This window comes from Carassius carassius, chromosome 10, assembly GCF_963082965.1.
Source record: "Carassius carassius chromosome 10, fCarCar2.1, whole genome shotgun sequence".
Lineage (NCBI taxonomy): Eukaryota > Metazoa > Chordata > Actinopteri > Cypriniformes > Cyprinidae > Carassius > Carassius carassius.
The window spans coordinates 30,529,405-30,544,057 of record NC_081764.1 but is presented as its reverse complement, the minus strand read 5'-3'; the positions used below and the strand labels follow the sequence as shown (position 1 = coordinate 30,544,057).

At 35.8% G+C, this 14,653-nt stretch overlaps 2 protein-coding genes across 4 annotated transcripts in view; one reads left to right on the top strand and one right to left on the bottom strand.

The window, feature by feature from the left end:
- Nucleotides 1-4,606: 4,606 nt before the first annotated feature.
- On the bottom strand, nt 4,607-12,641 carry cldn10a (claudin 10a). Its single transcript, XM_059560903.1, has 7 exons — nt 12,298-12,641; nt 11,672-11,743; nt 7,319-7,549; nt 5,849-6,010; nt 5,658-5,739; nt 5,471-5,575; nt 4,607-4,920 (listed from the first exon to the last, which is right to left on the bottom strand). The coding sequence occupies exons 3-7, from the start codon at nt 7,536-7,538 to the stop codon at nt 4,776-4,778; spliced, it is 714 nt and encodes a 237-aa protein (XP_059416886.1). The 5' UTR covers nt 7,539-7,549; nt 11,672-11,743; nt 12,298-12,641; the 3' UTR covers nt 4,607-4,775.
- Nucleotides 12,642-12,838: 197 nt separating this feature from the next.
- Nucleotides 12,839-14,653, top strand: part of LOC132152153 (ATP-binding cassette sub-family C member 4-like) — a 56,360-nt gene continuing 54,545 nt past the window's right edge. For 2 of the 3 annotated variants that reach the window (XM_059560892.1, XM_059560893.1), the window contains exons 1-2: nt 12,844-13,047; nt 14,438-14,548. In XM_059560892.1, coding sequence (XP_059416875.1) covers nt 12,962-13,047; nt 14,438-14,548 — 197 coding nt within the window. In that variant the 5' untranslated portion in view covers nt 12,844-12,961. Of the gene's footprint in view, nt 13,048-14,437; nt 14,549-14,653 lie in introns of all 3 variants that reach the window. The other variant, XR_009436485.1, reaches the window with a different exon arrangement.

Here is a 14,653-nt window from a genome sequence, read left to right as displayed (position 1 = left end):
AAAGCAACAAAATGTGAGTTCTGTGACTAGCGTCCTGCTATATCGCAATAGATACAGACAACGACGTTGAAATTGTTTCTAAATTATGTCTTGAAACGTTGGGTTACACGGTTGAGTCTACGAGAGGCCTGACAGTTTCTCCATTCATTCTGTATGATTGGTGTGAAGGAGGGATGATGAATGTTGTGGGTCTGGACGAGCCTGGTAGCATGTTCATCTGTCTGGTACGTCTTATTTGCCCTAAAAATGAAAAGTATCCCAGGCAGAATCTAAATATTTAGAGCATTGTGCTCTGATACATCAATCTCTGCAAGCTCAATCAAGAGCGAGAGCTCAGGACATGGCTACTGTAGCTGGCTGACAGGGTTGCCAAGTCTCCAGGTTACTTTTAAACTGTTGATTTTTCTCCAGCGGGTTAATGGTTTGACATACTGAATAAATAACAGTATATTTTACTAAAATATTTTATATTCTACCAATGATAAACTGCGGTAGATGTTTGAAAGTGAAGTGAAAGTCGTGACATTTGCCAAGTATGGTAACCCATTCTTGGCATTGGTGCTCTGCATTTAACCCAAGTGCACACACACAGCAGTGAGTAGGACACACACACACACCGTGAACACACCTAGGTTGCACATGTTTGATTAAAAATACAGTAAACATTATTGTTGTGAAATACTATTCCAACTTAATGTAACATTTCTATATAATTTAAAATGTTATTGAACTTCTATTTTAATATGGAACTTTTTCCTTTAATGGCAAATATGTACTTTCAAAGAAATCTCACTGTCCCCATACTTTTGAACAATAGTGTGTATATCAATAGTGAAGTTTTAATTTCAAATAAAAGCATGCTTTTAGATTTGGGAATATGATATTAAGAACACAAATATTCGACGTATTTAACGAATAATGTATTCTGAGCCTTTAGCCGTTCATTATATATTTTTTTTTCACCAAATCATGACACATTGTCTCAGTTTCAACAGTGATTCCTCACCAGGCAGGTCCATCACGGAGGGGACATATTTACGGTCAGATGCTCCATCCAGAGGTTTGAACGTGGTCAGAACCACAGAGCTGATCTCCGAGAAGGTCCAGTACTCAGTGGCCGGAGTGGAGCAGATCAAAATCCAGCCACCTTAACATGACAAAATGAGAGGAAGAGAAGTGGAAAGAGAGTTCCTAAGCAGCTGTGACGTTTCAAGCCAAAATGGAATAAAAAGACATGTTGGTGTGTGTCCTTGGAGGACAGCTTCCTCCTGTCTTGGTATATGCATCCACAGTGCTTTCTTCGGCACATTGCAGCTTCAGACTCGTAAAGCGATGTGGTTTACCTCATAAGCAGTTTGACATTGCATGAGGTCTGTCCGATCTCTGAATCTGACATGATATGACCTTTCCCAGGACATCACTGACCAGCTAAAAGTGCATTCAATAAGTTATGAATCAAAACGAAACAATATATGAAAAAGATGGGAAGTTATATCATCTTCCAGGGCAGAAATCTTAAATCTGATAATTCAGAAAAGTAAAAGATTTCAGGTTTCATTCATGGCCACAGAAAACCAGTACAGAACTAAATAGTGCAGGACCTGTGTACATTCTTTGAAAATATATTGACTGGCTATTAGATATAATATTTTCATATGGTGAAGTATGTTCTTCTTAAATCAGATAATTATCCTCTCTGCAGGCTCATATGTCATATAAGTTATACGTGTTGATTGCTGTAGAGTGGCATGACCAGTGAAACTGTATATGAACAATATTCAGCAATGTTGGAAATACTTGGAAAAATGGAAACCTAGTATTATACTATTTTAGTATTATATGGAAACTTAGTATTTATGTTATTTTATACACACACATATTATATATATATATATATATATATATATATATATATATATATATATATATATATATATATATAAAATTATAGTTTTGATATTTTAAAATAGAATTTTAGATTTTTGGACAAAACAAAAGTGTTAAGCTGTAAATTTCATTTTTCGTTCTATGCTCAAAAAGTTGTTAAAAGGTAATTAGTGGATCCTTATATATAATTAAGCACCATAAATAACCTAAAATAAAAACCTTATCAAACTATAATATAGTTAAAATATATATATATATATATTTCTGACATATTTGACTGTCATGCAAACAGCAGCACCAAAGGGTTGAAACTTAAGGTTATTTTGTGGCATTGATGGTTCCAAGAAGAACTTTTAACATCCTTGGAACCCTTCCATTGAGCAATGTTTCTTTATAGTGGAAAACGGTTCTTTAGATTATTACAATTATTTTCATGCTAAGAAAAAAATATTGTTTGAGGAAGCCAAATTTGTTCTTCTATGGCATGACTGCAAAAAAAAAAAAAAAACCTTTTGAAACCCTTATTTTTGGAAAGGTTCCTTGTATGTTAAAGGTTCTTTGTGGAACCATAGATGCCAGTAAATAACCTTTATTTTTAATCTATTTGAGAGCTTTGACATCGTGTTTTCAATATGATGACTTCCAAAAGTAGTGACAGTATTTATAAACAAAAATTTGGCTTGGTATTAGCTCGGTTTAACTTTTTTTTTTTTTTTTTTTGATAAATCAACAATTTTGTTTTAGACCAGTTTTAGCTGTTTTAAGCTGTTTTATTATTGTTATGTCAGCTGGTTTTAGCTGGATTGTTTGGTTGTTGTTGTTGTTTGCAAGCACCATATTATCAACATGCTAAATCACTAAATTATTATTATAATTATTTTATCTAAATCAGTTGTTTTTTAACTAGATTTGCTTAATCAACTGTTTTTTTAAGAGTTTGAAGCTGTTTTTTAGCTTTTAAACTATTTCAAACTGAAAACCTTCAAACTTCAAGCTTTTAAAACTCCTTCAAACTCTCTGGGTAATAGGCTTTTTCAAGCCAGCACCAATGTTTATCTACAAACTTTTTAATCTAGTTTCTATTGAAACCTGTATTTCTTATATTTAAAATATGTTTGTAATTACACATTTGTAATGATGCAGCTGAGATTTAGTAAATATAGTAACTTTAAATGAAATATCGAATAGCAAGTTAAAATGTTATTCAAGTACTTTACATGTGCTTAGTCAACACATCAAGATAAGCGTGCTTCTTTAAAGCACAACAAAATATTATTAAAACATAATTTTAATCATTTTAAAGATTTAAAAATATACTTAGTTATATATATACGTAGCCATGAAAGTAAATTCTTTGTAAGTACCCTTAGTGCCCCTTTTTTCATTAATGTTTTTTTCTGCAAGTACAGTTTCAAAAATATACTTTTAAAATTTCAAGTACACCTATGTTGTGCATTCAATAGAGTTCTTTTTCACTGGAGGGCATGAGCTAGATGATGTATTCATAGGTACCGTTGAAGACCGTTGTCAAAAGAGCCTTTATATTTCCAGATAATAACCTCAGGGTTCATAACATTTTTAATTTCATAAGTTTGAGTATGTGCATGTGTGTTTGATCGACTTAATTAAGACAGTGTTATCAGGTGTGTGTGTGTGTGTGCAGTAATGTCCCAGAGCCTGCGTTTGATGTTGTGTTATGAACTTTGGTCAGAATTAGAAGGTGTTGTATGGCTGGGGAGGCTAGGGTATGGTATGACATATTATACATTTAATGGAATTTGAATTGGGCCCTTATTTGCTAAAAAAATCTCAGCCATTATCAGAATGTCTCTTTAGAAAAAGTGCCTCACCTCTTATCAAGACTCTTTATCTTCAGTGGCAGGGAGAGTAAGAGATGTCCTTTCTTGTTTGTCTAAAACAGGACCATGATGCCCTCTGCTGGCCTTTTTTTGTATTCAATCACTCCTGATGAAGGTCTTGATCTGTACAAGTTGTTTAAGTGTGGTACTTGCTAAATTTGAAATTTGAAAAAAAAAAGTCTGTGAGCCTAAGTTTTCAGATTCGGTGTGTGTGACGAGCGGGGCGGGCCGAGAGACGTGGGAACAGGAGCGAGGCCGGTGGAGTGCAGTCTTGGCAGTATTTATGTAAAAGTTCATTTGTCTGTGGTCTCTGGCTTAAAACAAACCCCCCAAATTTTGAAGCACAGTCCAAGACAAAATGACAGTGATGCACTTTAATATGTCATAAAATACTTTAAAACCTTCTTGTAAAAAAAGCACAGAGACACTGAACACTTGTTTAAGGAAGAATCTGACAGAATAAGAAGCCTGTGCCAGCCTGCAGCGGCCCACGGAAGCGCTAAAAACCGGGGTCAGAGTCTAGAGTTTCCACTGATCAGGAGGTGAAGAGAGACTCCAGGACCAGAGCAATATGTGAGCTCCGACTCAATTTCCGAATCGAGACAGCTTGTTCCTGTGGTCAGTGGAGCGCAGCTGTTCTCCCTGTCCTCTCTATCATCAGTTCACCTGACTTCATTCAAGTCCCAAGTGAAGAAATCTGGCAATTCTATCACACTGGCAGACCTGGAAAGCTTGCTTGAGGTTTCTTAGGCAATATGTGTTTTTCTGACAACAAATGTCTATGCTGCAATATATTGTTTACAGGCATATCTCATCAAAATAACATTTGAAATAGAGAAATGTCTGATAATATATATATATAACATTTACCTCTGTGCAGTCTTCTAAATGCCTCAAATGATGAAAGCAGCCTTAAGCAACGTGAACTCATGTTCTCCTTCAAGGATTTGTTTGATAGTTGACTTTATACAGTGTATGCTTGTTGGCCTTGACTTGTTATAGTTTTCAGTTTTACAGAGGAAGCTGAAGTCAAACATATGCATTCCTCCCAAACTGTCTGCCAGAGGAGCTCTGGTCTGGTAGGTCTTTCTGAGGAGTCTTGGGGTTTCTGCCCATCTTTGCGATCTTGGCTCGTGTTGATATGAAGGACGTGGCGCCGTTGTAGGAGTACTCTCTGTCAGAGAGAAGAATGATTTCAACCCATTACTGCCATTGATGGTATTGTTAAGTAAAACTATAAAAATCCATTTTGGTGTTTGAACTACAGCTAAAATAAAATTAGTCCCAGCCTCAGACGTCCCGCCCACGGACCATTGGCTAAACATCTGATGCATATGGTATATGCATATAATGTTCCTGTGGCTCAAGTGGTAGAGCATTATGGGTTCGATTGCCAGGGTGCACATGTTAGGTAAAAACTGTTAGCCTGAATGCACTGTGAGTCACTTTGGATAAAAGTGTCTCTTAACTGTTGTGGAAATCTAAAGTGGCAAAAATACACAAAACTACATACAGTTGCTTTAAGAAGTTACTTAAGTTAAAATCCTAATTAGACTTAAATTACATGGATGAGCTAAATAGGCATTGTTGACTTGTAAACATGGGCATTCATTTGTTCATAACGGCTGCTGTCATGAAAATTACAAATTATATGACCTTAGAAAAATTCAGACTCCTTTAAAACAGGTGGCACAGAATGTAAGTGGAAAATCTAAGAATCAGACCTGATGCTGAATCCTTCTGTCATGGAAAAGCAAAAGATAAATCCTCCAAGAATGCTGAGAACAGATCCTGCCCAGCCAATGAACAGGGCCGCACCAAGCTCAAATCTAAAAGGTGACAGGCAAAAGACTGGTGTTGGTACGAAATGGCGTGCATACTAGCAATTGCAGCAATTGTTACAATACTTACTTCTGTTTCACAAATAAGGGGTCAAAGAACTCTGATGTTATGCGGTGTGCGTAGAGAGAGCAGGCGATCATAGAGCAGATTCCTGCAGACAGGACAGGTATATAATTACAGGACACTGTCATTTGCAAAATTGATCATTGCAAATGCTTAAAAAAAACAAGAAACCATGACCTAGGTCAAGCAACATTTACCACTGAGAATGAAGTGTAGTCCACACAGACAGGTGATCCTGGCCTTGGTGGTCTCTGATCCCCCTATTTTAGTGCACTTCATGCCCACTAGTGCCAGGATAGCTCCAAAAAATCCCAAACACACAGCTGAGATCATCAGTCCACGACAAACCTGGATATAAGCTGCAGGAACAGCAGAAGCCATACATGATAAAAATGACATTTATAACAAAGTGTATAATTATGATGTTATGATTATTATTATGTAAGATACTTTCAAATGCCATAAATGTGCTATATAAATAAACTTGTCATACCTATATTTATATATATATATATATATATATATATATATATATATATACAGACACACCCACACACACAAATAAATACTTAATTACTATAATTATATAGTGATTTCCAAGAGAGTCAAAAATGCTAAATTTATTATTATATTTATTTATTATTACAATTATACAATTTTGCTGGAAAAATAACATACATGCCAAAATATTATGGACTGGTTTATAATTATCAACGTATTACTCCTGAGACCAAGTCATTTCTGCACCTTCAGTAATATCTTATCTATGTTATGATGCTACTTACTTTTACTTTTAAGTGATCAGACATATAATTATAATTTTAATCTGACAGAAAAATCCCATAGATTCTCATTCACACACCTAAACCACCCAGAATACCTTAATAACTACTAAGTAACATGCTAATAACCACTAAAAAAAAACCCTTAGCAACACCCTCTCACTGGGACAAAGTGCAAATTTAGTTCTATTTGGAATTCTGTTTAATGCTGCCAATGGTGCATACTACCTTTACTGTAAATGAATGTAGCATCTTCCATTAAACGCTTTAGTGTTGAAACTGTCAGGGAGGGCACGTCACAAATATGTATGGCCATGTAGAGACATGATAATTATACATTACAATTATTCAACACCTGTTTAAACTTCTTTTGCATGGCACCCTGAGGGAACAAGTTTTCTGCGTCTCTGCATTACTTAAATCTTCCTCCTGTTTGTGGGTGAGCCATTCAGACATAATTAAATCAATGCATGGTTATTAAACCCTATTTTCCTACTTGTGGTTACTGAAGTAATAGGCCAGGGAAACAGAGTTTGAGACAAGCTCTTTTAGCACTAAAATAGTGACTTGCTTCTTTATTGCATTCTCAAACCAGTGTCAGCATGCATCAAGCGCAATATTAGTAGGTTTGTTTGTGTTGTGGAAGCTTCTGCCAAAACAGCATTAGGGCAATCCAACACCACACTACTCTTTTTCTGAACAATTAGACATCTGCACTCTCTGGAGGAAGGAAAAAGGAGCCACAAGCGATCAGCAATTCTCATAAACACACACACACACACACACACACACACACACACACACTCTCACACACACGCGTTCAGACCATTTACTCAAGACAAGAAACAAAAAGTCAACAAATGTCTGAAGAAAGCAATAAAGTACCATCCAGTGCAAGCATAGAAGGAAAGTCCTTGCAGTTGGAGACTCCGGTTGAATCCGTAACGCACGTCTTCCAGAGATTGGACCAAAAGGTTGCTGTAGTGATGACTGTCCCGTCCACTGATGACACTTTCCAGTAGTCAATCGGGAGCGTGGAGGAGATCAGAATCCATCCAGATATGGTGAAAAGGAAGGCAATGATCTCTGTTGCCATATTACCCATTTTCCCACGTTCTGTTGAAATGCAGTGAAAATGAGAGTGAAATGCAAACAAGGCAGGGATGAGTAATTTGGTAAGGGGTGTTCAGTCTGGACTGAATTGTCTGTTGAAGAGTCTCCCCCCTCAAAGTTGCTTTATATTCAGCAGGGAGGGTCTGGCTACTAACCTTTTCAACAGCTGACCAATAGCCTTTCGTTTTCACATTAACTACCCACTACACCACACACACCCACCCAAACATCACTCCGCAAGAATCATTTTGAGTGAGTCGGCAGAGATGCTGGAGGTCAGGAGGTGAGCGCTTTAAAGATGGCTGTTATCAGAAGGGCCTGAAATTGTATTTAGGATTAATTTGGACCAGTGTTATTTTTGGTATCGCTGGGATACTATTTAAATTTTTTATAATATTTTGAATTCATTTATTTATATTTTAACATTCATAATTTATTTTTAATTTTATATTTTCATGTTGAAATATATTTCATTTTTTGTGCATGTGTTTCTCATCAGTATTTATTTATTTTTGCATATGTGATTCATTTGACCAGTGTTACATTTAAGTATCATTAGGATATAGTATTGAGTGTTGTGAGAATTTTTTTTTTTTGAGGGTTTATTTATTTAGTAATTTTCTGATCAATATTTTTAATTACTTTTTCTATATTTTACATTAAAATTTTTAGTCAGATTTTTAGCTTTGTGCGTGTGTGTGTGAGATTGAGTGTGTGTGATTGTGTGTGTGTGTGTGTGTGTGTGTGTGCGCGCGCAGGCATTTTGGCATTTTTATTAGTTTTCGTTTGTTTTGTCATTTAGCTTATAGGATTTGTTTGGTATTATTTTTAGTATCCGTGGGATGTTATTATAGTTTTTATTAATATTTTTGAATTAGTTTTGATTTTTATGTATTATGTTTTCATTTTAATTTTAGTTAAAGATTTAGTACTTTTCATAATTTAGTAATTTATATTTGTATTAGTTTTATGTCTTTTAAAACGTCAACATTTATTATTATAAATTATATTTATATATTATTATTCTATTAAATTATATTTCAGTTTAAGTTTTAGTTATTTTAATATACATTTGGTTAAAAATTCTGAAATTATAGTTTGGAATGAAATATGTTTATAAATTTAATTTTTTACATTTTAGTTTTATTTATTTGTTTAGTTTAGTTTTAATTAATGATAATAACAGTAATTGGACAAAGTTAAGATTCTAATTTGAAGTTTTGTTGCCATCTAGAGGTAAGAATTTGGGGGGGTTGATTCTTTAACCATCAAAAAAAAGTGTTATAATATGTAAGCATCAGGTTTTGACTTACACTGCTATTCATGTTTATGTAGTTGCCCCAACAAAATTGCGTTTTGTACTATATTTTGCACATTAAGTACCTCAAGAACTGGAGAGTGTGAGAGTGCATGTAAAATATCTACACTGTCTAGAATTTCAGACAGGCTTCTGGTGTGCTCACTTCACCTTGAGCTTAAAGAAACTGAGCTTCACTTTAGTAAAATGTCACCGGTGTTTTACTGCTGCTTGAAAAAACAGAAAGACATATTTGTCAAGAATATTTAAAGGGTAAATGTTTTCGTATGAGTAAGAGTGCATGTTTGTGTAACCAGGAGGCAACAGTTAGCGGAGGTCAGATGGGTCTTCCTGCCTCTTCTCAGTCTCAGATCCTGTTAATGGTTTCCCTCCGTCCCCCTCAGAGGGAGTTACAAAACATAACCTGACCTGACCAAAACATGAGGCTTCCTCAGTCAACAGCTGCTCGCCTCAGCCAAGAACACATAAATGACAATTATGTAATGTTTCAGGTAGTATCAGTTACATTGATAATTGAATTTAATAACTTATTTATTAGGCCAATGTAGCAACAATGTACATATCAGGTCCATATCAGGACCATAATGAAACCTATACAACATGAATAGACTAAAAAAATAAACCAACTAGATTATATATTCTATAGAAAGAATATGTGGTTGCCGTTTGTGGAAGTGGCTTACTGGTAAAAAAAACAATAAAGCTTGGTATCAGGTCAAAAGACTTGAATGCCTTTTCTTTTCCTTATGACAACAAAAACAACTAAATAAAACACTAAATTCCAAATTACTTCTGTTCCACTAAACATGTTATAGAGACATTCTCTCTTATGCCTGTGAAGATGGAAGACTCAAACCCGCCTGTAATTGTTTTGCAGGTGAGCTGTTGCTGAGTGATACAAGGTCAGCGAGAACGTCAAACTAAATATCTGCCACCATAGCAACATCATAGATTCCCTCGAGGAGATCCCTGTTCTGGGGCACATTAAACACATGTATCACCTCCAACATGCAATTATATTGTTGCAAATTACATTTTTTTAAATTAATCTGGCCATATGAAATGGAGAAAGTGCCAGTTTTATGACTGCAGAATCATTCAGATGGGGCAGATTGGAGCTTGCTGACTGAGGTATGCAGTTATTCATCTTCAGGAAGCACAAAAGGGTACAAACCACACATCACTATGACATAAGACTTTGGCTTCTTAGTAAAATATGAAAGACTAAAATGAGTCACACAAAAGCCAGTTCGAATTTGCATGCAAGGTTTAACTAAGGTGAAAATATTTACCTGTTTATGACAGAACGCCACAATGACATTCCCGGGAAATTTGAATGGAAAAATAAACGTGACTGTACATGCTTATTATGTGCAATCCACTTACTGTATTTACACCGCACAAATTAAAGTATATCATTTGGGATGCTCAGGCAGAGATACGGTTAAAGGAATAGTTCACCCAAAAAGGGAAATTTGCTGAAAATGTACTCACCCTCAGGCTATCCGAGATGTAGATGAGATTGAATCTTCATCAGAACAGATTTGTAGAAATTTTGCATTATCACTTGCTCACCAATCATCTGCAGTGAATGGGTGCCGTCAGAATGAGAGTTTCAAACAGCTGATAAAAACATCACAATAATCCACAAGTAATCCACACAACTCCAGTCCATCAATTAATGTCTTGTGAAGCAAAAAGCTGCATGTTAAGAAACAAATCCATCATAAGGGGTGTTTAAACTGTCACTAATCCATAATAACGCTTCCTCCAGTGATAAAGTGCATCCCCTGTTGTACTCTAAAATCAAAATCCACCAACATATTTGTTTTTGGACTGTTTTTACTTGTAAATGGTGCTTGATCTTGTGCCTATTTCTCTCCTGATTCAGACAAGACCACTTTTCCACTTAAGAAAAGATTCACTATTACAGAGGACTCACATTATAGCAAGAGTTTGAAGTTAAACATGTTGGAATTGTTTCTTGCAAAAAACGCAGCTTTTTGCTTCACAAAATGTTAACTGATGGCCTGGCGTAGTGTGTATTACTGTGATGTTTTTATCAGCTGTTGGACTCTCATTCTGACGGCACCCATTCACAGCAGAGGATCTACTGTTTAACAAGTGATTCAAAGCTAAATATCTCCAAATCAATTTTACAAACTTATCTATGGATGGCCTGAGGGTAAGTAAATGTTCAGCAAATGCTCATTTTTGCAGGAACTGTGCCTTTAACAGTTGGCCTCTTTCAGTGTTGCACAGCAATACGCAGTAGATGTTTTAGAATATAAATGATGGCTCTTAATTTTCTTATGTGACCTAGAATAAAACATTTGCATGTAAGAACAGTAAGGAATCCACAAGCTTGCTGTGTTTTCAAACACTGGTATGAACATTTGGTTTCCAACTGACCACAAATTGCCAGAATTAAGATAATCACCATATTCTATTATAACCGAAGTGCCGCTGATCCATGTTTTATTGCTTTTTTTCTGGGTCAGTTTTCCAGCAGCAGAAATATGTAACCCCTCACTGGAGCTTGGCCTCTGGTGTAAAGTTCACTTTTAAGATGTTCACATTTCACATTTAGGCAAAGTAATAATGACTCAATGGTCAGGCTTTATTTGCAATACAGAACATTGCATGGAAATCAATCATTCCTGATATACCCCTTTTAACTCCTCCTTGCAGATTATGTTTGGCTGATTCTTGGAGGCTGCAGAAAAGAACCTCCCTTCTCGTGTGTGTGTGTGTGTGTGTGTGTGTGTGTGTGTGTGTGTGTGTGGGTCTGTGTTTGTCAGCATTACCTTTATAAGTACACCGGCCACCTGCTCTGTCTCATTGTGGGTCTCTCATCTTCTGCTCTTTCAGTGCTTTATCTGTATCGGAAATCAAGACAGAGGCACAGACGGAGGAAGGAAGAGAGAATAAAACTATAGTGCATGTTGCATTATGTGTTTCTCAGAGGGATGAGATGTGTGATTGGGCTAAAATGTAAATTCACTCACAAGTAAAAATTATTTCAATTAATAAATCCCAGTCTTTAATGAATCACTTGATCTAGTTCACAAATGTATGTTTTTATTTTAAAGACTAAGCTACATTTTGGTCTGTTTGTTTTATGATACTTTTATGCTGCCCAGCCACAGTCCCCATTTGTTGTAATTGTATGTAAAACAATAACCATTACTGTTAATGTATCCATTTATGTTTAACAGGGAAAAAAGCCATATGGGTTCAGAACAACAAAAATAAGTACATTTAATTTTTTAGCATTCAATATATTTTGAAAAGAAAGATTTTTTCGGGATACTTTTTTGTTTTTCTCTTTTTAGACACTCTAATTAAAGATGATTGCTTCCAGCACACTGCATGAGTGGGCTTTGTATGCAGAGCTAATAAAGAACAGATGGCAGACAAGAAGCCTCCTCACCCAAGGCACAACTACACAAAGTTACAAATATCCATCGCTTTCTCTTATGTGTCAGAATAGTCGATCAGAATCTTCTTCAAATAGTAATAACATAAAGTTGCATCCTACACTTCTTCAGCAATTCCACCTCAAAGCAATTTTCTGTAAATCTGCTGTTTGTTTCATTCTTTTACTATGTCGCTCACAAGCAAACCCTACTATCGTGAAGCCGTGGCTCATTAATATTAATTACTCGACTTGACGTTGCCTCAACTGGCCTAACCGATTGGCTGCAAGCGGGCTGGTGAACGATGGGCTCCTTAATATTAATCAGGCCACTTAACGTAACACTCAAAGAGGGTTACCAAGCAATGTACGTATGCTCTAATTAATATTCATAAGTTAAATCTTCACCATAGTAAGGTACTTAATTTTAGTCAGCTTGATCTGAGGCGTGTATGAAGGATGTAAAAGTCTTGCCTATGAGCCAATCACGTGTGAGCCACGGATTGTGGAACCAATGGCTGATAAGACAGGCGCGCTCACAGAAGGACGTGAGGGGTGTACCTCCGCCTGTACTTACTTACTCGACGACATGTGAATGTTAGAAAGTTACACAACAACAGTTTGAAGGTAACGTTAGATGTGTCGCACAGGTTATAACACCTGTTGAACTGCAGGGAGGATGGCGATCGACATGGAGCCAGTAAAGGAAGATATAAAGAGCAACCCGTCCGCCACAGCTAATCTCTTCTCACAGATATTTTTCTGGTAAGGTTGTATGCCTCTAAATAGTTAACTTATACAGGATAAAGAGATGAGGGGGACAGTTAGCTGATCAGCTTATGGGCTATTTTATGTGTATCCCCTCTGAATCTAAAGACACTATTAGTTCAAACATATTTATTCAGAGAATTGTAGGTGTCTGTCCATCAGTTGTGTATCTGATTCAGTTCTTTGTTTCACGGGGAAAGCTGGTCCTGTTCACCACCCACTTCTTTTCCTTCCGAAGAGCTGCTACAGCAAATGTGACTCTGGGTTTCCAGTATTTTTCCCGGTGTTCACTCTAATAGCTTTCATGTACGTTACCGGAATAGCCACGTGGGTTAATGACGAAAGAAAGAGAGTCTGACATGATTTAAAAAAGTTCTTAGAACGTTCTAATGTTGATTTCATACATTTCTGAAAAAAGTAACTCGTTATTTAAAACTATTTTAATTTAATCTTCATTTTGATTATTTATTGTATGCTAATTCTTGATAGTAATTTTTCTTAATCATTATCTTTATAACGCTTTCAAAAATTTTTTTCAAGTTTTCTTTTCTTATTTTGACAAAAGAAGGATTGTTTTTGGGGATTCCTCTGTTTGACATAAGCAAATCATAGGTTTCATAAAAAGTAAACTTCTTATTTTTGGAAAATGTAATAACATTGTTGTTGTTTTTTTTAAGTAAAAAAGGACCAAAAAAAGACCTCTTGATTTGATTTTTGAAGGGAAAACTAGTTATTTTTACAATGGCTAAACAGTTACACCACCTATTAGCCATTTTTGACATTAATCAGAAAATATTCAAAACTGTTTTTTAATCAGAAATAAAAATGTTTAAATGCAGCATTCATTTTATTATCTGTCACACATTATTATTATTTTGTTTTTTACTATTTAATGTTGTTATTCCATTTCAGTTTTCATTATTATTTCTTGTTATGAACCCATGTGCAAATCCAGCCATGTGGCTTTAATGTCAGAGAGTGTTTTAAGTTTTGTTTTCCAACCCTTGACTCTCAGGAACACTCCTAATAGAAGAGAGCATCTGTTACTGTCATTTTAATGAGATTGCCTACCTGCTTGTATGTTTGTATGTATGTATGTTTGTCATGAAAAATGTTGTTTGTACACTTTCGGCGGCTGTCATCACTCATCAATTATTCAGCATCCTTTGTAGGGTTGCAAAAGGGTGGAACATTTCCAGTAAATTACCGTAACTTTCCTAAAATTCCTGGAAGATTGCAAAGAAATCCTGTAAAGTTTCCAAATTTCTGGAATGTTTCCCAAATTTACTGGAAATTTTCCACCTTTTTGCAACCCTGATCCTTTGGCGTGCACATTTAAAAGAGTTCTGTTGACCAAGTTGTCTTTTCTCTTCTTATTTGACACCAGCTGGCTGAACCCTCTTTTCCGTATCGGATCCAAGAGAAGACTTGAAGAAGAGGACATGTATGAAGTGCTTCCGGAGGATGGGTCCAAGAGACTTGGGGAAGAACTGCAGAGGTGAGTGAGCCGCTGGGAATAAACGACTAATCAACAGATACTTTTCAAGCAAACCCTCAGAGTATTAATTGTGAAATATGAGAACGCAGGCCAGTGCGGTTCCCA